Source organism: Neofelis nebulosa, chromosome 4 (assembly GCF_028018385.1).
Source record: "Neofelis nebulosa isolate mNeoNeb1 chromosome 4, mNeoNeb1.pri, whole genome shotgun sequence".
Lineage (NCBI taxonomy): Eukaryota > Metazoa > Chordata > Mammalia > Carnivora > Felidae > Neofelis > Neofelis nebulosa.
Window position 1 is genome coordinate 47337385 of NC_080785.1, and position 24994 is coordinate 47362378.

The following is a 24994-nucleotide window of genomic DNA, read 5'->3' on the forward strand; positions in this document are numbered from 1 at the left end:
GGTAGAGGAAGACCGGCTGCCTAGTTGGACCAGAGCCAAACTTCATGGAGGTCATGACAAAACAGGCCAGCACCACATAGTGGAGGAATCTTTGAAACCAGAAGCCAATCTTTGGAACCAGGCAGAGCATATTCAAGTTCCAATTCTGCCACCAACTTGCTGTATGGCCTTGGGTGAATCATTTTATCTTCAGGGGCCTCAGGGGCCTCAGGGGCCTCTGTAAACGGGGTCAGGCAGTCATCTCTACCTTCCAAGGGTGTTACAAAGATTAGAAAGACTGTATGTGAAGACCCAGGGAAGTTTCTCACACAAAGTAAGTGCTCAAGAAATACCAGTTCCCTGATCTCTTCTTTAGGTCCTGTCTCTTGGCAGTAGGGTTATAAACATTATAACTAAACAATCCCTAAGCAAAGCCCTGTCCTAGATGGCTGGGGGTGGTGAAGGAAGACCAGGGATTGAGGTAGGGTTCCCAGGGCCCCTGGTGGGGACTGAGAGGGCTTCTCACCTGGGGAGATGGGTCAAGATAAGGAGACAAACCAAGAAGGGCTGTGAGAGATAGCCTTGGCACAGCCTCACAGGTGGGCCTGGTTTGCAGTGGGCTAGCCCATATCCTGTTTTCATGGTATAACCATCACCCTCCACTCACACCAGCCTGTCCTCAGCCTGGGAGGTACAGGGGCACTTTACATGGGCTGACACAGCACAGATGCCCTTTACAGGGGCCCAGAAAACACTGGAAGAAGAAAGCCTGTTCCAACAGTACTGACTCAGCCATCACTGGGGTGACCTAGCCCCTGGCCCTGTCTAGACACCCTTGCATTACCATCAGCCAGGCCTCCACCAGAGGGAGGCAGCAACCACGTGTCTCCCGGGAGCAGTGTTGGGATGCCAGGATCTTTGCAGACACCCCTCCCCCGATCAGCCCACACCTCTGGCCTGATGAGATTTCTAGAAGGTTGATGGTCCTCAGAGACTTCCAGATTCTAGGCCTCTGTGGGATCTACAAGCCCGCTAATTGGAATAGGGCCTGTTCCCTATTATGGGGCCCTCAGTTTCCCAATATAGTCCCTGCTTTGAGATACCAGCCCTAAGTGTGTATGCAGGGGGCAGAGAGGTGGATATCAGGAGTCTGTGTCCAAGTCTCAGCCTGACACAGACTTGTCTCACTGAGTTTGGGGCATGTCTCACTGAGCATCCACCTCCCTTTCTGCCTAATAAGGACAACCACACCTGCTGTGCCTCCAACACTGAGAGAGGCCCCGAATGGGGGAAAGGGTTTTGTGAGTTCCAGAGGGCCCAGAGCGGTCTTGGAGCTACATGAGGACAGGTGAAAGAAGCATAGACAGAGGGGGCTTTTCACGGTTCCCTGTCACCCTCAAGGCAGAGGCCAGCCTGCTCTGACCTCGCTTCTCTTCCGCCTTGGGCAGATACCTTAGGATCTGACTAAAGCTACAGACTTCTCCACAGGAAAAGGCACATCCTCACTGAGTGTGGTACATGCTTTATGGGGGCTTGAAAAGCCCACAAGGCCTCAAGGGACTGGGCTGCTCCCCCCTCTTAGCTACCACAGGTCACCACCCTTCACCGGCCACCTGAGCACCACCTGTGCCGGGCACAGCTTCCCTCAGTTCTGATGGCCAAGCTCCCGGCAAAACCTTGGGTCCCATTAGCCAACACAGGTGTGGGTGGGGTCAGAAATGTGAGTGGAGGGACAGAGGGAAGGACAGCTGATCAGCCCCTGGTGCTCCCTGGGCCGTGCTCCCAGGAGGGCAGAGGGACTGATGGGGCTGTCACGCTTCAGTCCTTTCAGGCTCCAGAAGCAAAAGTGGTCCCTATTAGGTGCAGGACCCTGTGTTGCTCAGATGGAGTCCTGTGAGGCTGTGTCCACCCACTGAGAGTACAGATCCTGAGGGCAAGAGGGCAAGCAGTGGCTCCCCCCACCCAGACTGAGTCCCTAGAGTGGGCATCGATCTCCTCTGGGAGCCAGAGATCCTTTGTTGGGAACACGGTACCAAGAGAAGAAAAACTACAGGAAGCCTCGATGACCTTACAAGTCATTTTCCTTTATTGTGTTAACATATAATGAAATTCCAATTCCAAAGAGACGTATATGCAGAGCAGACAGATGCAGAGTCTCGTATGCAGCAGTGAGAACCAGGCAGGAAGTGGGTCTGCCCCCGCTCCCCTCCAGCACAGCCCTCACCCCTCCTGGCTTCTAACCACCGCCCAGGCAGAAACCGAGCAGCTGGGAATAAGAGGGGTCGGTCTCACGGTCCAAGGAGTAGCCAGAGACATGGCCTTGGTTGCCAGGCCTGGCCAAATCATTAACTAGCTGTGGGACCTCGGGCCTCAGTTTCCTTATCTGTTAAAAGGGCTAGAAGTCCCTGCTAGGGAATGGAGTGTGTAGATGTTGTGACGGGTTGGTGACCATTAAGGGTCACCTGGTTGTCCTGCTGCTTTGGGATAAACTGCAGATTGAATCACTTGGGTTTTGTCACCATCGTGGCTCCAGGCGTGCCCGGGGACCTGCTCTGGCCCTGTGGGATTGAAGAGACCAGGTAGATGGCTGCCCCTGAAGCAGACCCTGCACTCTGAACTGTCCCTGGGCTGCACTGGTAAGCTACCTCATCAGGCCAGGGCTGACTGTCCCCTCCAGGTAAATGACAAGGGAAGGCTGTGCCTGGGGTGACACAGGGAGCCTGTGCAGATCTCCCGGCTGCCCAAATGCCTCCAACCAGGAGTTTAGCAATAAGGGGGGCAGGGATCTGCTCCTCCTCTCCCCTCGTCATTAGCTGAGGGCTTGGAAACCCCTCTAAGAGTCCAGCAAAGCCCATTCGCCTCTGTGTGCTGATCCGCACCACGGTCACCTGTCCTCAGGCTTAGGGCTTCAGACGACCAACTGCCCTTTAAGAAACACACACCTGCATCAGCGTGAGCTGTGTCTACACCGCCAGGAGGAAGTGGAGAACCGAACGGGGATCGAGATGATGCAATGATAGGTGAGAAAAGTCAACTAAAGCTCAGTGAAGAACATGGGTATTCCTCCTTTGCGTGCCCGCCGGCCTCATTCCGCGATAGCAGACCCTGTCCCCACTGCGTGGGGGTCAGCCCTGCTCCCCCGGGAGCCCTTCTCACGGCCTGGACTGCCTCTGCTTTGAAACATGTATGCATGTGTCCCTGTGTTCACACAGGTGTCTACAATAGCTACACATTTGGGAAAGAACCAGGGCAAGTGGAAGAAGGGCTGCCCCATACTACATCTTCTAGAACCCACGGAGTATCTACACTTACAGAACAGAGAGGCCTCAGGCCCGCATGGCTCTCCCTGACCCTGCCACTTTACAGATGGGGTCACTGAGGCCCCGAGACATGGACGATCCCAAGGTCGCACAGCGAGTTTGGGGGGTGGGGGGGTGCAGGCGGAGCCAGAAGCAAGCCAAACTGCAAGAATGAAGCCTGTGTGCCACTTGCCCCCTACCACTGCACCTCCTGGGATCTCTTCCCCTCAAAGCACCCTTGGGGACAAAGTGCATGTTTGGGAAGAAGGAGGGCCACGCCCAAAGGCACAAAGCAATAACGGTGGCGCCCCAGACACCTGCAGCAGGTGAACTGTTGAGCAACTCTGGGATGAGAGGGATTTTCTGGCATACCTTCCATCACACTCTGAGGGGACACCTTAGCAGAGTGGGTCCCTCTCTTTCACTTCCTCCGTGACTTCAAGGGAGTGAGTGGTTGGTAAATCTTGGTCCTCAGGAAGCCCAGAGGCCAGGAAACAGAGAAAGAGAAAGAAAGTGACAGAAACAGCCCCAAATCAGGCTTGACCACGCAGTTCTGGAGGCTCTTTGGGAAGTGACGGTGGCCAGCCTGTCAGAGTGTCTACGACATGGATTTCACCCCTCCCCTCCCTCTGCCCGCCCCTGCCCCGCCCCCGCGTGGGTGCCCGGGCCAGGGCCTCTCTATTTCGGCTTCATCTCCACCCGGGAGTTGATGTCGTCGCCATCCAGGTCATACTCCTCCACCTGGCCGCTAGTCCACACCTTCACGCGGTCTGTGAGGTCACTGCTGCGCGGGGCCAGGATGAAGTCGTAGATGAGCACAGCCAGGGCTCCCCCGATGAATGGCCCCACCCAGAAAATCTAGGAACAGAGCGGGCATGCTCAGAGGGCGTCCACTGAAAGCCTCCTCTCCTGGGACGCCTTTCCTGAGTCCGCCCCCACCCCCCGCGCCGACCCCATTGCAAGGGTTCTCTCCCACCGGTGCCTGGGTTTAGAGGCAGGCGGTGTTGAACCCCAACATCCCGATTCCAGAGCTGGCCCAAGCCAGGACTGTGGTAGCGGGCATCTCCTTGCCTTTATGTGCCCCAACTCAGGGTGCCTGGTGTGACCAGACCAGCCCCTTCTTCAGGGTGGCCACGGCCCCACCCTCCCCAGCTTCGGAAGGGCCACAGGAACATCTAGTTTGATCAAAGGTTGGTCTGAGACAGAAACATCCACAGTAAGAACAGCTATGTCCATGGAGTGCTGACTCTGTGCTAAGCTCAACCTATAGGCGGTGAGGCCACTTGTCCCAGTGCTATCCCCAGTGGGGGGTGCTACGATGCCCCACTTCACTGCTCAGGAAATGCAGGCACCACGAGGGCCAGGAGCCTGCCCCAGGTCACCCTGAATGGGGTGCCGCTGGGATGCTGGCAGGCAGCAGCCCAGCCTGAAGTCTGATCCCACCACCCCCATGTCAGGCCTTGGTTTTCCAATCTCCTTGGCCCTGTCTGTCTCCCACAGCCTCTATGATGAGGGAGGACGCTGCAGGGTGGAGTTGGAACTGCCATTCGGCACCTCCACCTCCCAGGGGATGGTGAGACCCCTTACCCAGTGGTCCTTGAAGTTATGAGTAATCACCGACGAGCCAAAGGACCGGGCGGGGTTAATGCCGCAGCCTGTGTAGTCGATCTGCAAGGGGAAGGGCAGGGAGGCAGAAGGGGGAGAGCCAGAGAAACACAGACAGAGGGAGAGGAGGCGAGGCAATGACACACAGAGAGAAAACAGGGGGGTAACAATCAGGCTCAGAAAGAGGGGCACGCTGACCCAGAAAGATGGTCAGGGGGTCCCTGTGCTGCCCTCTCCTGAGCAGGACCCTATCCCCAGCCCCAAATTGCTGATCATCCCACCCCCCTACCCGTGAGAGGGTACCCCGACCACCTCTGCCTGGCCCTGTTCTCCCCACCCTACCCCCAGCCAGGAAGACCCCACACTCACCGCGAGCAGATGTCCCAGGGCCACAGAGAGGCCGATGGCGAGGGGGCCCGAGCCCCCGAGATCACGGCGCCTCCTGTCAGTGGTGGCCAGCACACAAAGCACCAGCTGCAGGGTGCCGATGATTTCGATGCCCAGGCCCTGGCCAGAGTTCACACCGGGGGCCAGCTGTAGGAGAGAGGGACAGGGAGGTTGGGTGAGTGGGCAGAGTAGGGACTCTGTCTGAGACCCGCCCCCCCGGGCCCAGGCAACTTGGTGTCCTCAAAGCCCATGACATCAGCCCCTGGCTAGGCCCAGAAGGGCCCAGGCCCCTCCCGAGAACACACCTCTGGTAGTGGACACCAGGCTCTGTCCCTTCCACGACTTTGAGGAGGTGCCAGCTCAGCCCCTGGTACCTGCCTCCTCCCTGCAGCACTCTGCCTAGAGGCCAGAGAAGCCTGGGGTGAGGCAGGGCATCTGCCCACCTCCAGCCAGCCAGAGTGCCCTGTGGGTACCGAAGCCATAGGCAAGGGGCAAGCCCCACACATGGGAGGAGACGGTCAGGGATTCTCAACCCTGCAGGGAGCAGAGAAGCAAATGGCCGGAGACATTGCTTCACACCCCAAAAGTCCAGAACATTCCACCCCATCTCCTGCTGCATCTACAACTCCCAGAGTTGAGAAGGGTCTTCCTCAGTCAGCTGGCCCCAGCTCCCTTAGTCTCTCTCCCTGTTCTGGTCTCCCGCGCTGCCCTGCCCTGTCTCCTACCCACCCTCTGTCTGTCTTTCCCGGTTCTGTGTCTCTCCCATTTCTTCTCAGCCCTCCCTACATTCCCCTCCCTCTCCCTCCTGGAACGCCCCCCCCCCCCCACCAACTCCCTGGCCACATAGGCCCCGCCACCACCGTCTGGCTACCACTTGCTTTTGGGCCACTTTTAGAAACATGAGTCATGGAAAAAGAAGGGAATGGGAGCCGTCATGAGGTCACCGGAGCCCTCCCTCTGCAGCTGCACCAGGGAGACCCCTCCCCAGGGACCCCTGCACCCGCCCCTTTGTGGGGGTCCCAGGGGCCAGGGGCACCCGTACAGGAGAGCTGGGCCACGTGAGCAAAGGCTCACTGGCAAAGATGCCTGGATGTGGCCATGTGGGCTGTCTTCCCCCAGGGCAGGGCTGGTGTGCCCAAATATGCCTCAACTTGAAGCCTCATCCTGGGGGCATGAGGGGGGCATCCTCCAAAGCCAGAGGGCATTTTTACAAAACTCTAGGTGGGGGGCCCTCCTCCACTCCCACGCCCAGTTTTCTCAGCCCCACCCTGAGGCCATCTTACAAGAACAATTCTCTTCCCGCCTTTGTCTGCAACCCTGGGTCACAGGGAAAGTGACTCACATCCCCTCCCCTGTGTTGCAGCCCCAGATCTAGGCCTTTCCTGGCCGACCCCAGAGCTTTGACCCCTCAGCTCAGCCAGCCCGGGGGGCAATGCCCAGTTTTGTTCCCATCCCTGTGTTCAGGTCCTGACTCTCCTACTTGTGCTGCCATGGCCATGGCCTTTCCCCAGTCTGACCCTCAGTTTCCCCATCTGTAAAACAGCTTTTCCTGCCCACCTTCCAGAGTGGCCAGAGTTTCAAAGGCAATGGTGGGGGGTGTCTCGGGGCATCTGGAAAGGGCTGCTGAGGCAGGAGGGATCAGGACAGTTGTGGCTTTGTTCTGGTTCTTTCTCACCTTATCCCCAGACTGGGGGACAGCCAGAAGGGGCGGGGCCCTGCACAGGGTTGTGGAGGCCGGAGCGAGGCCTGCCTGGAGCCAGGACAGGCTCCGTGGAGGTGAGGTTGGTGTGACCGGGCCAACTTGTACAGATGCCCGTCACACTCACACCTGCTGCTGCCCTCCTGCTCTTCCCGCTCTCTCCTCTGCTCCCCAGCGCCAGCCTAATTGCTAGCTGGCCGGAGTCCTGAAACCAGGCCTGGCATGCTGATTAATGGAGCCATCGTTCTAAGTGGTTCCTGCCTCCTATACTCCCCATTCCCCACCCTCTCACAGACTGGGCCTGGGTGAGCTCATCTCCTCCCGCAGTTCTTAACCAGGTCTGAGTACCCCAGGCCCTGCTCTGCCCAAAGGCATGCCTTCTCATGCAAAGTGAGCAGAGCACAGGAGCCGGGTGCCATGCCCAGCACTCTTGAGTCCACAGGAAGCAGGAGAGGTGGCCACCCGCCCTGGGAACTCTGGGTTATACCCCCTTCCTGACCACCCAGGGCGTTTAGCTCAGAACCACGCAGGTTGACGATCTTCCTCTCCCGATACCCATCACCACCACCACTAGGAAGCCTCCCCTGATTGCTTCAGTATCTACTGGCTACTTCTGCTTTAACCACCAACGCACTTGTGTGACTTACATCTGGAAAAACTTGATAATTCAGAACTGAAAAGGATAGTTAAAGGTCTGTTGAAACTTGATGTCCAGGAAAAGTAGGTAAACATTCAAAATGTGTTACTGTTTACAACCCATTAAATCGGAAACAATTGCTTAAATAAGGCTAATCCCAGTTGTGGTCACTTGGTGTTGGGAAAAAAAAAAATATGTCTGCACATCCCCAGGTAGTTTTGCCCAGCCGAAGCTTTATATTTCACTGATTAAGCCCCCTTCCAAACAACAACAACAACAACAACAACAACAACAACAACAACACAGTTTTATGAATATAAGGATAAACAACAGAATAATCCACACATTTAATGTGAAGTATCAGAAAGACGCCAGCTCTGCATTTTCACATCAAATCCATTTACGCCCACTGTCAAGGCCCAGTTCAGATCCCACCAGCTCCAAGAAGCTTCCTCCTATCCCTGGCTGAAATTAATTTCTGCTGCTACCCACTCACGCTATTAACCCTCCTTCCTCCTCTGTAGGTCGTCCAACCCCTGGCCTGGGAGCTTGGTGAGGACAGAGTAGGGAGACCTTCCCATCTTGCTGCCCAGGCCTCATAGGGGACACTTGCTGCATAGCAACAGAAGTAGCAGATGATGCTAATTTTCCAGAACTTCTATCCTCTCTAGAAGCAGCCTGGAAGGGAAGCTCTCTGGATCCAGTGCTAGTTTATTTGCTTTGTAGCTTGGAGACCATAGGCCAGTCATTAGTTTTTGTGGGTCTTACAGGGCAGCCATGCAAGCCTCTGTAAGAGAATGGATGAGGAGGCTGAGTCCCAGGGACAAGATAGCAAAGCAAGGATCCTTGTCCCAGCCAAGTGTCCTGATGTCTACACGCCCAGCCAAGGGACCTGGCTATTCCCAGCTTGGACTGAGGAGCAGGCAGAAGATGGCTGTCTAGCTGCCAGTGTGCCCCAGCACCCAGGAGAGGGTGGGGGACAGGGTTGACCATTTTAGACAATGGGTCCCTAGAGCCATCCCTGCTGCCCATGGACAGACTGACCAAGGTAGCTTCCTAGGCCCAGGGCCCCAACTTGACCTGGGCACCCTGGTGTCCCGCCCTTGGGGAACAGCAGGCACCAGGCCTGGCTGCACGCTGAGCACACACTCTAAAAGAACAGGGGAGGGGAGACATCGAGGCCTGCCCTGCTCACCCACTGCCTCCAGGACTCAGCACTCACGTGAGGGGGACCTCAGTGGGTCCCTTGTGTCACTCCTTCATGGATATTCCTGTGTGCATGTTCCTGTGGGTATCCACGGCTGTGTGTGCCTCCGTGTATGTTCGTATATTGGTACCTGCAGGATCTGTAGGTGACCAGATGTGTCCGGGTGTAACTCTCTCCTTTTCCTTTTCGTGAGATGTTAAGAGGCTTATTACAAAATAATTGAATGAAAAAGTCCATCAGAGAGCTACATAAATTCGAAACCTGTATGCGCCAAACAACATAGCCTAAAAATAAGCGACAGTTGACAGAATATAAGGAGAATTTGATCAATCCACCACCAGAGTGAAAGAGTTTAACAACCCTCTGGTAGAAACTGATGGACTGAAGCAGTCAGACAATATAAATAGCACAAACAGGAAGGATTTGAGCCACATAATTAACAAGTTTGATTTAAGGAAACTCTGTGAAGCCATCCACCCCAAATTTGAGAATATCCACTCTTTTTCAGCCCGTGTGGACATTCAGACGAACTGGTCAGGTATTGGCCAGTGTATCTCAACGTTCTCTGAGAATCCCTATCACACAGGGTGCCGCCTCTTACCAAGGTGGGCCCTGTGCACCTGGGGGTCTCTGTGACATGTGGCCCTGTATGGCCGTGCTGTGTGTCTGATGGCATTTCTGAGTGTGCAGCCCTGTCTCTTTGTATCACACAGCTACACACAGGGTCCACTACTTGGCTGGGGAAAGGGAAGGAGGAGGAAAGGAAGCCCCCTTGAGGGACAAAGAGTCACAGATCTCAAAGGGCCCTTATTTGCCCCCAGAAGCCATTTCATCTTCCTGACAAGAAACAATACACAAAGTAATGGCTTCCTCCTTCCCTCCCTCCTTTTCCTTACTCCAGGGCAGTCCCCATCCTCCTGCCAGGGAAAGGAAGAGGCTCCATTGAGGAGCACTTACCCCACCTTCCTAGGATCCCAGGGCCCGAGTGGAACCACCCAGGCTTGAGAATATGTTCTCTACACCCACGTGTGTATGCCCCTATGTGCCATGTACGTGTGTGTGTTGAGGGGGGGGGGGGACGTTAGTGAAGTGTGAACACGTGCACTTTAGAGAAGCAGAAATAATCAAGGGCTGGGAGGCAGGCTGGGGGCATGGTCCTGCCCCGCCGTGATCTGCTATACAACCTCACAATCTCAATGCCTCTGTGGCCTCAGTTTCCTTATCAGTAAAGTGGAAGCCTCGGCCCAGATTTTAGCCCCGGACAGTCTCCAGGATTCCTCCCTGCCTGACATGGGACCCCTAGCCCCAGGACCTACAGTCACCCTCCCGGCCAGGATCCTGAATGCAGGATTCCCACACAGCCATCTGACCTGGGGTCTCAATATGGCACACTGCTGTACCCCCACACAGCCAGATGCCCCCAGAGCTGGCTGCGGGCAGATTCGACTTGGACACCTAACGATAGGGAGCTTACTGGCTTGGTGGCAGCCCCTTCCTGATTAAAAATAAAAATTGCTTCTTTGCACTGAGCAGACATCTGCCTCTCTAGTTTTCCTGGCGGTGGAATTTCAGGCACCGAAAGGAGCTGCTAATGGGAACAGGGCATTTTCCAGGCTTTTCTACCATTTTTGAGTTGGGGTTCTTAACCCCACAGAACTGCAGCTCCTTGGTTACATAAAGAGAGCCCCTCACTTATCCCCCTAAGCATCACTGTGGGCAAGGAGCACCCCCCCCACACACACACACACATCCCTGGGGAGAGGCCCTGGCTGAGGGGACAATGGCCATGACAACATTTTCCTGCCGACACCTGTGAGTGTGTTGGCTCAGTCCCAGCTATTCAGGAGACCCCAGACCCACTGGCGCTTCCAGAGGGCAGGGACCATGGCCCCCAGGGAGGCTCTACCAACAAGAACAGAGGAAGCCCTGAGCCAGTCCCTGAGAGGTGGACATACGGCACGTTTAAGCCACCTGGGGAAAGCCCTGGCGGCTAATGCTGAAGGAACCCTTGCTGAGTGGGGCCCTAGAGAAAGTGGGGAGCAGTCTCTGGGACTGAGCTCAGGTTAGAGGGCCCTACATGCAATTGGCCTGCAATGAACTAATGGCTCAAGGTGTGAGAGGAAGGCTGTGACCCAGGGGCGTGAGGGTGAGGCGAGTCCCCTCAGATTGAGGCACTCCAGCAGGTCACATCCCCTCTCGTGGCACTGCCCCTTCAGGAGAGGATTCACAGAGCAAGCCCTGGTTAAGGCCAGGTATTGGGGTGGGTAGCCTGGGGCTGGCAGGGCTGCTCCGAGGGCCCCCACAGGGGAAACAGCCTCAGAATTTTCTGTGGCGAGGGAAGTCTCCACCACAAAACTCCTGCCTCTCGATGCCCTCCCCCTCATCTGGTTCTGGCTGGAAACAGTAATTATATGTCCCAGCTGTGGCACCACCACCCAGCCCCCAGCCCCCCTCTCTGGGCACATCCGTCTGAAAACTGGCTTCCCTTTCCCCAGCCCACCCCCAGCTCTGGAGGAGGCAGAGGGGCCCTCAACCCTGGAAGAACCGGTGGCCCAGCACGGGGGTGGGGGGGAAGGGGGCCAACAGGGAAGGGACAACCCTCTGGCTCTTTGGTTGGGGAAACTGGGGAAGGGGAGAGTTTAGGGCTGAGGCCAGGCCCAGGCTGTGACCTCCCACTGCCGCGTTGCCTGTGCTCACAGCCTGTGCCGCCCTTTCTCTGCCTGCAACCCCCTTTTCCTGCCTCCACATTCAGGTTCCCCATGGAACCTGAGCTTCCTCCCCAAAAGCCTTCCAGGCCCTTCCCACCGCTCAAAGGCAGAGAGGTTCCTTTGCCGCTCTGACAGTCCCAACACCTCTTATCACACCTGCCTCCTGCCCCATATCGTGGGCAGCTGTGCACGGGGCTTATCTTGCTCGCCAGGGTCTGCCAAGGGTAGGGAGCTGGTGACTCAGCCCCCAGCTCAGCCCCCAGCAGTCCCATTTTGGTTTGCAGGGAGCATGGGTGAGTGAGCCAGAGAGGGGAGGAATAAAAAGAGCCAGCTAACAGTCAGGACTCCCAGGTCCAGGAGCATCTTGCATTTTCCAGAGCCCAGCCACACCCTGCTGTGTCCCTATTTCACAGACGGACACTGGGGCCACACAGGCGAGTTTGTTGGCCTGAAGTGTTTCAGTGTCTGACAAGGACAGAGGGAGACGGGGACACCAACCCCTGCCTCTGAGACTGTCACTTTGGGCCTAAATTGGGGTTTGGCTCTTAGAACCAGCCAGGATCCTATAGGCTGGACAGAGGCCCGTGGTCTCTCCAGGGTGCATCCCAAGTCCTGACTCAGTGAGAAGAGAGTTGTCCCACCATGCCCCCAGGGGCACCCCCTGACTCACTCCAACCACTTCCTGCCTCCTTTCCCTATTTTCCTTTGAAATCTCCATGCCAACAAAGGGCCCCACCTAGGTTTGGGCCAGGGTGGGGTCCGGGGCCCAAGGGGCTATGGGAGCCTCCAGCAAAGCCTGGGGGAAAGAATGTGTCACTTGCTGCGTAGACTGGTCTCTGCCCCTCTCGAGGCATTGAGGCCACCTGCCGGGTCCCTTCAGATCCCTTCAGATCCCAAGTCCGGTGTCCCAGAGGAGGCCTTGAGAGAGATGCTTTCTCTGTTCCTAGGCCTAGAACTTGTGCTTCTGGACCTCAAACTTCCATTGTGTGGACAGGAGAGTGCCTGCACCCCACCTCAACACTCAGTACCTTGTGTTCAGTATGGCCCCTTTTAGGCTCCTCGTAGCCAGACCCTCCTGGGAAGGCTGATAAACTCAAGTCTGCAAAGTGAGCTTGCTGGTGGTATGGGCAGGGCCGAGAGAGATCTAGAGACCTGGGTTCCTTCTTGGAGTCTCAGGGTCCTCAGCTCCAGTGAAACTCAACAGGTGAGCAGGAGCAGGCCTTGAACACGGTGTGCTTGCCTCTGAGACCAGGGCTGGCCCCTGTATGAGCTTATCCCTTTTCCCCCCCTATCTGCAACCTGCCCAGCCCAGGCATCTGGGTAACTCTGCAAAATGGAGGTCAGAGAAGGGAAGGGACACTGGATCAGGGTGTGGCCAGATCAAAATGACACCGTGGGTGCCCACCCTCCCCCACATCTGCCCGTGATGCCTGAGTTAGAGCGCAAGGTCTGACGACAGATGCCTGTCCTGCCTGTCCCTTGAGAAGGAGGGTCAAGAGGGGGCAGAAGGCCTGAAGAGATTCAACCCCTCCCCTGCGAGGCCCTTTTCCCCACCCCCCATCGCGCCCAGGCCAGCCCTAGCGTGAACCTGACCCTACCCAGGGGGCACTCTCCAAAGTCACCTGGCTCTGCCCCTCTGGAGAGGCTGAGGCTTGGAGGAACATGGCCTGCCAGAGTTCTGTCCCTTCTACCCACCTTGGCCACGTCTTCCCTGACTAAAGTCTAAACTCCAGCCTGTAGGCTAATCTTCAATCTTGGGCTGAGCCACAGTTAGCTCCTCAGAGGGGGCTGGGTAAGGTGTCACTGTGACACAAGAAGTGCTAATTCCCCTGTGGCAAGGCCATGCCCTCACCAAGCCTCCCCCAGCTGAAGCACCCGGGTCTGAACTTCGGCTGGGAAGCGAGAGAACGATTGCTATATAATCACCCGCCGAGGAGCCCTTGGCCAGCTCCCTCATCGTCCCTACACCCGCCTGCCCTGCCCGGGCCTGGCCAGCCTCCTTTCTGTAGATCTGATTCCTCCTCTATGCTCCTTCACTCTCCCCTTCCCTGGGACGGCACCCTCCAAGCCTTCCTCAGCCTCTCTCAGGCCAGACTCCCCCCTGCTGTGGCCCAAGCCAGGTCTGAGTTTGCACTTGGCTGAGGGTCTGGAAAAGCCCAGGTCCGCGACAGCAGGCAACTGCCGCCAACGGCCAATTAGCTGTGCTAAGCGGCCCGGGAGGAATGCTTCTCAGCAGCTGCCACCCAGTCGCCAACCTCTGCTTACCACCAGCGCCCCCAGCCCAGACCCCACTCAAGCCAGGAGCAGTGGGCACACACAGGTACACGCACACACCCCCACCCACTCACGCAGTGGCCCTAACTCTCCCAGGCACACTTCTAGACACAGACGCACGCGGGGGCACACAAGCTTACACAAGCTCAGAGACCCATGCCAGCATCCACGTGCACACACCGCTCACACACACACACACACACACACACACACACGCACGTGCCATGCCTCACAGTGCCTGGCGACAGAGAATGGAGCCCAGACAGGAGGCAAGATGTCCCCACGCTGGCCGCCACCCCACACTGCAATCCAGGAAAACCACCTGCAAACAGCCGAGAGAGTGTTTTCACCTCCGATCTTTGTCTACTCCCTGGGGACCAAGGAGCAGGAGGGGCTTTTTCCTTGAAGGCAGTTCGTTCGGGGCCCTGTGTGACCGTGGGGCCGCCCACCTGGGTCCTGCTCACGCACTGGCAGACCTGACACGGACATGCCCGGCATCTAGGTCAGGGCAGCAAAGGGACAGCGGACAGCGGCTCCTGGGGGCCGGGCTGTGGGAAGAGGGAGCTGGCTGCACAGGCAGAGTGGAGGGAGGGCCGAGAAACTACAGCCGAAAGGTGCAGCACCGCTGGCCCGAAGGTTAGCTGCCTCCAGAGCTTATTCCCCACAGTAGGTGCCCACAGGGGACATTGGCAAGACTATTGTTCTCTGGGTCTCGGCTTCCCACAGTGCCTGGCAGAAAGCAGGCTCTGGGCTGCAGGTGTAGCTGAGCGCCAGCCCCAGCTCCACATGACCCCCAGAAGCCTCTTGTCCCCTCGGCTCCTCAGTGTCCCCATCTGCACAATGGGTGGAGGGGGAGACCTATGTCATCTCTGCCCCGTTCCAGAGCCCTGGTGCCTGGGACGACCTCACATACCTCATTTCGGCCGAGCGAGTTGTCCGGCAGGGAGGAGGTGACGCCCGAGAGGATGGCAGTGGCCACGATGGCCCCCACGCACTGGGCGATGATGTACATGAGAGCCCTGAGGATGCTGATCTGGCAGCTGAGCAACAGCCCCAGTGTGACGGCCGGGTTGAGGTGGGCGCCACTGATGTGGCCCACGCTCTGGGCCAGGGTGGCGATGCTCAGCCCGAAGGCCAGTGACACCTTCACGTTGTCCTGGGAGGCACCTGCTGTCTGGTTGTTCTTCACCGGGTAATTGAAGCCCAGGGCGGAACCGATGCTGATGAAGACGAAGAGGGTCATGGCCAGGAACTCGGCCACCACGGCCCTCCAGAAGATCTTCTTCTTGAACTCGCTGGCCATGCTGGCAGGGGGCTTGGCTTGAGACCGCTGCCTGGTGCTCGACTCCCTCTGAGAGCTGAGCCACAGCCCGGGCTGGGACTATTTATAGGGCCCCGGGGGCAGGAGAGGAGGGGGGAGCACAAAGGGAGGAAGGCCTCTCCTCGCTCCTGGCCCGCCCCACACTGCACGGGCCTCCTCTCAGCGATGGATGCAGACACAGCACTGCTGTCGGCCTGCCAACTTTTTTCCCTCCCTCCTCTCCCTCCTCCCTCCCTCTCTCCCTCCGCCCTCAGCCCTGCCCAGCCCAAGGAGGCAGGCAGGAGGCAGCCACTGCTCTAATAGGCTTTGGGAAATTCCTCCAAGTTGGCCCCACTCAGGGGGCCACAGAAGTCCAGGTGTCCCTGCCCTACGTGCAAAGCTCAGGGGGTGCCCGCAGGCAGAGCCAGGAGCACTGGATGGGGCAGGCTGGACTCAGCAGGTGGACAGTGCCTTCCCTGGAGGCAGGGCACCATGATACTGCTTGCCTGGCATCCCCATCCCATCTCAGGGTGGCGTTAGTCTGGAGTCCCCGGGTCCAGGGGTCCCTGGGGGCATTCTGGGCCTCCTGCATCCCAGACTAGGCCTGGCCACTGGAAGTCCCTTTAGGGATGTCCCGGACCCCAGACCCACTGGCCAGGTCCAGTTGATGGGGGCTCGGAGGCATTAAGAGGCACAGAGAGCTTGTTTGTGGCCCACCCTCCACTCTGGGGTCAAGGGCAGGCTTTGGGGGCCTTCACGCTTCAGGAGAAATTTGAACCAATGATTTCAGGGCAGGTGGGGAAAATGGGAGCAGTCTAGGACTTTCCTCTCAAAGGCCGCAAGCCGGCAGACCACTGGGGAGAGAGAAGGGACGGCAACCTAGCCTGGAGACAGGAAGGAAAGAGGAGAAAAGACACAAGATAAGGGGAGAGGCAGAGACACAGACTGAGAAGGGAAGACAGACAGACAGACAGGGGAAAACAGAGGGAATGAAAAAGAAAAAGGGGAAGTAGAATCCCAGCAAAAGTGGAAGTGAAACAGAGACATCTCCAGGCCAGGCCGAAAAGGAGAGACAGACAGGGAACACAGAGGGTGAAGAGATAAACTAGAAAGAGAGGAGACAGGACTGGACCCAGAGGCAAGATACAAAGGGGGAAAGATGGGGGAAGGGACGAGGCTGCTCTGCAGACCCCTGTGGTCCACCCTGTGCCCTCCCTGCACAGCCTCAAGCCAGAGGCCCAAAGGCAGCTGATAAACTGTGCAAGCAACTAGACTCCCACGGGCAGGCAGCTGCTGCCCGTCCGCCAGCCTGGGGCAGTCAGGGTGTGCAGTTAGGGACAGAGCAGCCAGGTGGGGCCCTGGGAGGCAGGCAAGGCCCGGCCCAGGAGGGAGGGGCCCTCTCTGGCCCTCTCCTCCCACCTCCTGCCTACCCGTCCTCGGTCCTGCTCCTGAGTATTGACTTCTCCCCAGTTTACAGGTGGCAAACTGAGGCCCAGCAAGGGGAAGGACATCTCTAAGTTCTGCATGTGCCAAGGGCAGGGCATGAATGGGCATGCGGGTCTTTGGCCTCGTGTCCAGGGGCCATCTGCCGAAGATGACACCATTCCCTGTTGGCCACCCTTTTGCCTGGCTGCGGCACGTGCCGCAGCCACCCTGGAACGGTGACGAACCACCCAGGGGATTTGCCGGGAGCAGGAGGCCCCCTGGGGGTGGAGGTGGGGGGAGCCGTGGCCACCTAACTGCCTGTAAGTACAGGATGGAGTGGATGCAAGGCATGGAGTTGGCACGGTGGCCAGAGGGCCCTGCACGCTCAGCAAGGCCCGGCAGCCGGAGGTCATCGGTGCCTTATTAACCACCCAAGAGAGGGAGCCAGCCGGACTGGGCCACTTCCAGGAACCTCCTCCACATCCTTTCCTCTGGGCAGCACTTGCTCAGCTCTCCACACCCCAGAAGGCTGCTGCCTTATGCCTGGCCCTGGCCATTTCCCACGACCCCTCCGGCCCCCTGAGTGTCCTGGCCCACATCTGTCCCTGCCCTTGGTGCAGGGAGGAGTTCAGATGCTGGCAGGTACCAGGACTCAGCCTGGAGGCTTGAGGCAGGCAGCAGGGGGAGAGCTGGCACCAGGCCCACAAGGACCACCGGACTCAGGCTCGTGCGGGGGTGCGGGACTTCCTGCTCCGGTTTCCATGACAGGCTCCACAGGCCGGGTCAGGATCCGTGAGGAAGCACCGTGTGCTGCTATGCACCTGAGAGTCACCTGGGACATTCTCATTTATCCACCAAATATTTACTTAGCGTGCGTCATGTGCCAAACTGTTCTGAGCACTGGGGTGACGGCTGCAAAGCAGACCGCCCAGCTCCCTGTCCTCCTGAAGCCTGCGTTCTAGCATGGGCAGGCTCCATGTGGGCACTCCAGATGGTGGAGTTTGCAGCTGTGCAGGGCACACGCGCATGAGTGTGTACTTGCCGGGGACCTGCGTCCTTCTGGAGCAGGGCACGACATGGGGGGGTCCGGAGTAGCAAAGCACTTTTGCCTAGGCAAATTAGGCACCCACCCATCTCAGGATGATATGAGGGTCCTCGAGACAACACCCTGGACATCCACTGCATCTCCTGCCCCCTCCCCCATGCCCACCTGGCCTCTGCCTTAAAGGCCACCCACCATTATACTCCATTCCTTTGAGCAAAGGCATTGCCACCACCAAGAGAGGCCGTCAGAGTGCAGACATCTCTAGAACAATGCCCACCTCCTTCACCCACCATCTCCCATAATGCAGAAGGGCCTGTGTAGTCATGACCTGACCATTTCAGTGCAAGAGGGAGAAATGCCACTGCAGCCCAAGACCCAGGAAGGCTGCAAACCCCATGGCCTTCTTCTTCCTGGTCTGCCACAAATCCTGGCTAACCGGGGAACAGAGGAAGGGAGGAAGGGAGGAAGGGAAGGAGGGAACAGTCTCGGGCTGAGGGCTCATCTTCACCACCACCCTGGGATGCTCAGATGTTAAGTGATTGGGCAAAGAATGTCAGAGCTAGGATTAGAACTCAGGACCCGCCCCACCCCGGCCCAATTCCCAGAACCCCAGTCTGGTTCTCTGTTCGCCTGTCAGGAACGGCCCCTGATGGCCCTGATTACCAGACGGAAAGCCAAGTTCTGATGGCCCAGTAACAAGGACAGGACCGAGAGATCCAGGCCCCAGGATGGGCAGGGAACATGGGGGCGGAAAGGAAAGGGCCATCTCCAACCTCTCCGCACAATTGGGACAAGGTGAGGGGTGGATGGAGAAGGACGCACTGAGCTAAGAGCGGACACTCAGAGTGCTGGGAGAGACCAGAGCCACCCCTGAGCCCTACAACCCCGGGGAGCTTGGGCTCTGAGGCAGGGTGTTACCCACACCTCAGCTCCTCCCCACCGCGTGGCCTGCCTCCGTGAGCTCTGTGTCCCTCCCACGGACAGTGGCACAGGCCCAGCCTCCAGATCCCACAGGCCCGAGCCAGGCTACATAAGTGGAGACTGCTCCCCTCCCCATCTCCTGAGCCCCGGGCGGGGCTTGAAGCCACTCAAGGCCGGGCACTGTCTGGCCCTTCAGGAGCAACAGTCTGAAATCGTTTTACCAGATGTGCCTTATTTCTGACGTGCCCGGCGAGACCCACTTTCCAGTCAGAGCTGGCTGTTTCCAGGACAATCTGGGCCGTAGCTCCACCAAGATCCAGCGGGAGAACCTCAGGCTTTGTCCAGAGATGGGTGCACAGCTTCTCAGATGCATGGAAGATGGGGGGGGGGGTGTCCTAGGCTGCATGGGGAGAAGACACCCATGGGTGTGGTCGCAGCCGTCACTCTTTCAGCCAGAAGCTTCTGTGGAGCCCCTCGCAGAGGGGCTGAGGGGAGTGGACCCTCCCTACTGGGCGGGGCAGGGGTTTCACAGGCCTCGGTGTGGGAAACAATGACTTCATTCCCTCCGGGAGGCCCACCAGGAAGATGGAGCTGGAGGCGGAAGGGAATTCTGACAGCAGACTGGCTTTGACCATGCGGTCACCATCAGCTCACCAGCATGTTGGATGAATCTTCCAGAATCGGTCAGGCTTTCCTGAATTGAGGCAGGGTGCGCTAACAGAGGGTGGGAAGACAGGACAAAGTCCTGGGGAGGGGGTGAAACATAAAAGAATGCTTTCTCCCACAGAATCCCTCTGCCTCCTCGTGGCTCTGCCCCTCCCTCAACAGGGTGCTCGGTGCATCCCTCCCCTGAACTTGATCTAGGACCTGCCAGCCCTGGCTCTTGGCTGCACAGACGGGGCCCGTCTCCCACCCCTGCCCCCCACACCACTGCCTGGAAGACATGGGCCAGGGAGGCATGGGCCAAAGTGGGGACTCTACATTAGTGTGGAGTCATCCTTCCAGTGAGGCTCAGCCAGACCCCCACCCCTGAGCCTGGGGGAGCAAAAAAGGGACCAAGGCCCAGAGACCAAAAAGAAGACAGAATGTCCCCCACACTGCTCAGCCCAGTCCTTAAGGCTCTCCACTCTCCACCCCTTCCCAACTCCAGACAAGGGCCCCGGCTCCTGTGCCACCAGGCTCCCTGTCCCCGGATATTTGCATGTCGGCTCTTCCTCATGCTAGGCACCCTCCTTCCTTCCCCTTCCCAGCGGCACCTCCTCTCCTGACCCCCTCTTCCATGGCAGCACCCTCAGTTAAGGCGATGCACCTTGGCCTCCAGACCTGGTTCTCACCCCCCCACACCCCTGCCCCCACCCCATCTGCTGATGGCCCTGCTGGTGAAGCTGGGCTGCAGGACAGGGCTGGGGTCTTCTCTCCCCCGGCCCACCATGCCCCCAGCAGAGCTGAGCTCGGGGGATGATCCAGGAGATATCTGCACCATGACCATCCAATTTCCCTGAGAGATAAGCACCCACCTCTCAAAGTCTAGAATTCCTCCCTGACAGATAACTCCTGGCCATTTAGCCGTCACACGATCCCCCTTAAATCAAAACCGGATTTAGCGGGCCACCAGTGATTCACCAGGGGCAGAACAATTTAGTAATTTTAATTTTCCAAGCTACTTCTCCTCTCGTCGTCTTCCCCCACCCCTGCCTTCCCTGAGCAATACTGTGTGTGTTGGGGCTGGGGGCTGGGGGGGAGGGCGATGTCAAGCCTATTTCTGGAAAGTGGAATCTTCTGTTTGGATGTTCACTCAACTCTCCAGCAATATCCCCGCTTGATGCTGCAGAGGAGGAGACAGACAAGATGGGGACAGTCGCCCCCAGCCCTGCTAGCATCCATGAGAGTTCGACACGCCACATTCAAAGATGGGAGCAGGGCTTCGAGGATGGGCTAGGCTCCCAGGACTGAATGAGGGTGCCTTGAGGACACAGGGCCGCCCCCTGTCCCACCCCCAACTCTGCTTGGACTGGAGGAGAAAAGAGGGAATGAAGTCACGGTTTCCCCAGCCCTGCCCTGCGGGCGAGGAGGCCGTGCCGGGCCAGGAGGGCGGCATCCCTCACTTCCAGAAAATGCTGGTGGTGGCATTCTTGCCAGGCGGCCGGCAACACCCCTGGGGGCCAGGTAGGGCAGAGGGCTCTGCCTGGAGCCAGCCTCTGCAGTGTGGGTCCCTGGAAGGGGAGTCCTTGTCCTGTGTATAAGCGACTTCGGAGCATTTCCTTGCCCTGGGCACACACACACACTTCCCCTCTCCACTGACCTCACTGCTACTGCAGCTTCCGCTCTATTTTCCAGGCCCTTAACCCCTCCTGCCTGGGCCCTCAAAATCTCCTCTCTGTGCCTTATTACATCCTAACGCATCAAGATTGGGAAAAGAGGCTCCGCTGGCCGTGGATCTGATGCCCTCGTTTTACACATGGGGAAACTGAGGCTCGGAGAGACAAGGTGGCATGCCCAGCATCCTTTTGTGAGTCAGGGGGGAGTTAGGACTAGAGTCCGGGTCTCCTGGTGCCTGCCGAGGCCTGGCAGGCTAGCCACACCCAGCCTCTTCCTCCCCTCTTCTCTACTTGGTGAGAGGCTATCTCCTCCTTGGACTCCAGCAAGGACTCAGAAAAGCGCCTTCCCTGAGTAAGAGGAAAGAGACCTGGGCAGCAAGAGCATATCCATGAGGGAGCCTGCCATCTACTCCCCCAGCCCGCAGGACCTAATGTTTCCATCTCCCAGCAGGGCCTGAGCCAGTGTAGAGGTAGGTCAACCCCCCACCAATGCCGTTGTCCCCCAAATGTCTAACCCCCGTGGCTCTTTCGAGTTCTGCTCAGTTTTCAAGGTTTCCCAGCCACCCTGCCCCCATCTCATTCTGCCCCCTCGCCTATAGCCAGTGTCCCCAGAAGGGGTGTCCACATGCCCTCAGCAAGTTCTGCAGGCAGGAACGATGCTCCCTCTCCTCCTCCAGCCCCTCTCCTGGATGCCCCATGCCACGTGGCCACCTGGCCTCACTGCTCTGCTGTGGATCCCACAGCCACTGCTGCTCTCTACTATATCTTCCTTGGCCGTGTCTCTTCCTGAGAACCGCCACGGCTGCTGGCTCCTGCCCCAGCTGTCCCTTGGTCCCATCACCTGTGCCGGGTTCCCTTTGCCTCCTCTGGGTCCCGCTGCTGGGACTGGCTTGGCGCTTCACAGGGCCAAAGCCTCACTGGATTCTTTGGCTTCTCCCCCAAGCAAGTCCCGGCTGGGTTCCCGCCATAGGAGCAGACGCGGGCCCAGACGCAGCCTCCTGCTCCTTCCTGGGCCCGACAGCAGGGCCACTTAGGTGCCAGCGGGTATCAGGGCTTTCGGGAAATTCCTGTTTCTCCGCGCTAGTGGCTGTTCTCACAACTCACCACCAGGATTCACCTGTTCATCTTTACACCAACACAGTTGTAAAATTTAGCTTTTCATATTTGTTTATGGAGGCAGAGGCCCATGAACGCAAAAGAGCCCAGGGTCCATGAAAGTGAAAACATGGCCTTGCCCCCCACCACGGCCGCCCCCCACCACTACGGCTAGACAGCAGTGCGCAGGGCAGGGACAGAGATGAGCACACTCCCGCCAGGCTCAGACTGACCCTTCTAACAAGTAAAGCATATTCCCAGGCTGAGCTGTGTCCCCAGCCCTCTCCTTCACGATGAGTCCTCAATCCCTCTCACTTGCCCTTGCCAAGCCACACCTGGCTGGGGTGCCACTACACAGGCTTAGCTGTCCCTTCCCCCTCCCCTGACAGTGCATGGGCTTGCATCCTCAAATGTGGGTGCACATGCGTGCGCACACACACACACACACACACACACACACACACACAGCATGTGCTTGCACACACGTGTACATACGCACGGGCAATGCACACGTACACACCAGCATATACATCGGTTGCACGCACATGTGTATACACATATGCAAACACGTGTGCATACTCAAACCCACGCAAGTGCATGCACAACCTCACATGTGCACAGGCTTGTAAATACACAGAGCAGAAATACACATGGTGGCCATGAACCTTGCACCTCCTAAACCCTCTGCTGTGTATCCTGCGGCCTCTGCTGCCTGTACCCTGAACCCTGGAGACTGCATGGTCTCTCTGGCACCTTCGAGCTCTCATAGCTGTTACCACCTGTGCTGTTCATAATCCAGGGGCCTCTCTCAACTCATCTCCTTATCGGGAAGCTGACTTTAGATGGTGGAGAGGAGGAGGCGTGAGCAAGAGGAATGCAGTGGTAGGCATTTCTGTAACTGCATGGCTCCAAGGTTCCTCTCTTGGGAATACACTATGTGTGTCTTAGTCTCTTCATTTCCAGCCAGGACCCCCTACCCTGGGGGCGGGGGGGACGGGGACTGGATCTGACCCAGCTCTCTGCTCATAGCCAGATGGGGAGCAGGCTCGGTGTACAGAGAAGCTCACGAAAGTTTTCAACGGTGAAGAGAGCCAGCCATCTGCCAGCCCACCAGCCAGTGTCAGGAGGGGTGTGCTGGGCCCCCGTGGAGTGGGGATGGGCAGGTGCAATTCTGGGACCACCCTTTTCACTCTTTGGCTTCCTAGGATGTCATGATGCTGTGGGCTGGGGCCGGTAGGGGTGAGTCTAGGAAGGTGGGAGGTGCCCACCCTTGTCCCTCTCCATTGCAGACCCCTCCCTCTGTGGTCTGCTCTGGGGATTCTATTCATGTGAAGCCAACATTCCTGGAGCCCACAGGGCCAGCAAGATCATCTCACACAGGCAGATCGCTGTCTTGCCTAATGAGAAAATGATCACATGGCCCCCTGCCCCGGGCCCCTGCGCCCAGCCAGGCTCTGGCTCCCCAGCCCTCAGTGTCAGCAGCCTCACCCCAACACATGCACACCTCCCGCTTGTGCTGTTGTTCTACAGGTGTGTCCATTGGGCAACTCACAGGGTCCCTGTGCCTCCCCATCCAGAGCCCCCCTGTCACCAAGGGTTGGGCACCTCTGAACGCCAGGGTATTAGACCATTAGGATAGGAGGGCCTTCAGGTCATTAAGACCCTATTGCACAAAAGTGAACTGAGGCCATGAGCTAAAGTGGCTTCCCCAGTGTCACACGCAGTGACCCCCCCCCGCCCCGTCCCACCAGCAGAGCAACAGCCACCAGGGCACACAGTGGACCAGGAAGGACTTGCAGCATGAGGGAGGCAGGACTCCCCACAACACACACCCTGTTTCATCACTGCACACCTCCTCCAGGCCAACCTCACTCACTGGCAACTTTAAAGAACCAGGGCCTCAGGGGTTGGGGATACAGTGTCTGGAATTCAGGAAGTCCAGTCCCCTTATAGTGATCCTGCCTCTGCCCAGGCCAGGCCCAGGCCTAACAAAGGCTAAATATACAGTGTTGGCAGCATCCAAGGGGTGGGTGAGAGGCCTTCTCCCAAGCACTCCGTGTTCAAGAGCGAGAAGCCCTCGGAAGAGGCCATTTTTAGAGCCAGAGGCTAGGAAAGAGGCCTGGGTCAGCTGCCTGCCTGTATCTCCCACTCACCAGTCTAAGGGCAGGTGGACAGAGGAGGAGACCCAGGCCATAAGTTCTCTGGCGGTTGGGGGCCCAGACTCACAAATACAAGGCAAAGAAGAACCCAGGTGAGCTTATGAGCTGGGGGTGGGGAGTGATCAGTAAGGGTGGAAGAAATCATAGAAGCCTTCCTGGAGGAGGCATGGAATTTCAGGATCCGGAGGGATCTGAAAAGCTGCCTAAACCTGCACATCACCGACCCAGGATGCTCTTCGATATCATTTGATATCCAGAGGGTCATGATGTCCTGTGTGGGTACTTCTCCCACTCGACAGCTCAAGGGAATGGTTAGAGAATTGCTCGCCAGAGGGAAGAACCAAAGGTCAGAATCAAAGAGGGCTGGTGTGAAGTGGGGTCAGGCTTGTGCAGAGGTAAATTTCTTTGGTAGAGAAGTCAGGGTAGGAAGGGGAAGAATCAATGCAGGTCTTATCTCATCTACCTTTTATATCTGTTCTAAAAGCACTTGGGGATTCCATCAGTGCTTCTCAGACTATACTGCAAACGTGAGTCCCCTGGAGGGCTTATTAAAACACTGCTCCTGATTCAGTAGGTCCGGGTGGGGCCCCAAGGTTTTGCAGCTCTAACAATGTCCCAGTTGACACTAATGCTCTCTGATCTCAGGACTTTGAGCAGCAAGTGTCTGAATTACAAAACAAGACAAAACTCCGGATCACAGTCTAGTTAAAATAAAAACACAGAGAGGCAGGAAGCTTCTTGTGACACCAGAGAGAGATTACAATGGAGCATCACTTTCCCTCTGAGCTTCCCGGAAGCCATCGCAAGAAAGGAAGACATGTTTACCAATGCTTCCTCTATGGTAATAGAGACGGCCGCCTGTGCTAGGGAGGAAGTTTCTCCCCAGATTCTGGCTGCTCAAGGAACTGATCGAGGAGACCTTATTATCAAGAGATT

At 57.6% G+C, this 24994-nt stretch overlaps 1 protein-coding gene across 1 annotated transcript; it reads right to left on the reverse strand.

Moving 5' to 3' along the window:
- Positions 1-2042: 2042 nt before the first annotated feature.
- Positions 2043-15204, reverse strand: AQP1 (aquaporin 1 (Colton blood group)). The gene is made up of 4 exons (XM_058724688.1): positions 14709-15204; positions 5253-5417; positions 4866-4946; positions 2043-4136 (listed from the first exon to the last, which is right to left on the reverse strand). The coding sequence occupies exons 1-4, from the start codon at positions 15096-15098 to the stop codon at positions 3957-3959; spliced, it is 816 nt and encodes a 271-aa protein (XP_058580671.1). The 5' UTR covers positions 15099-15204; the 3' UTR covers positions 2043-3956.
- Between the last annotated feature and the right edge of the window lie 9790 nt (positions 15205-24994).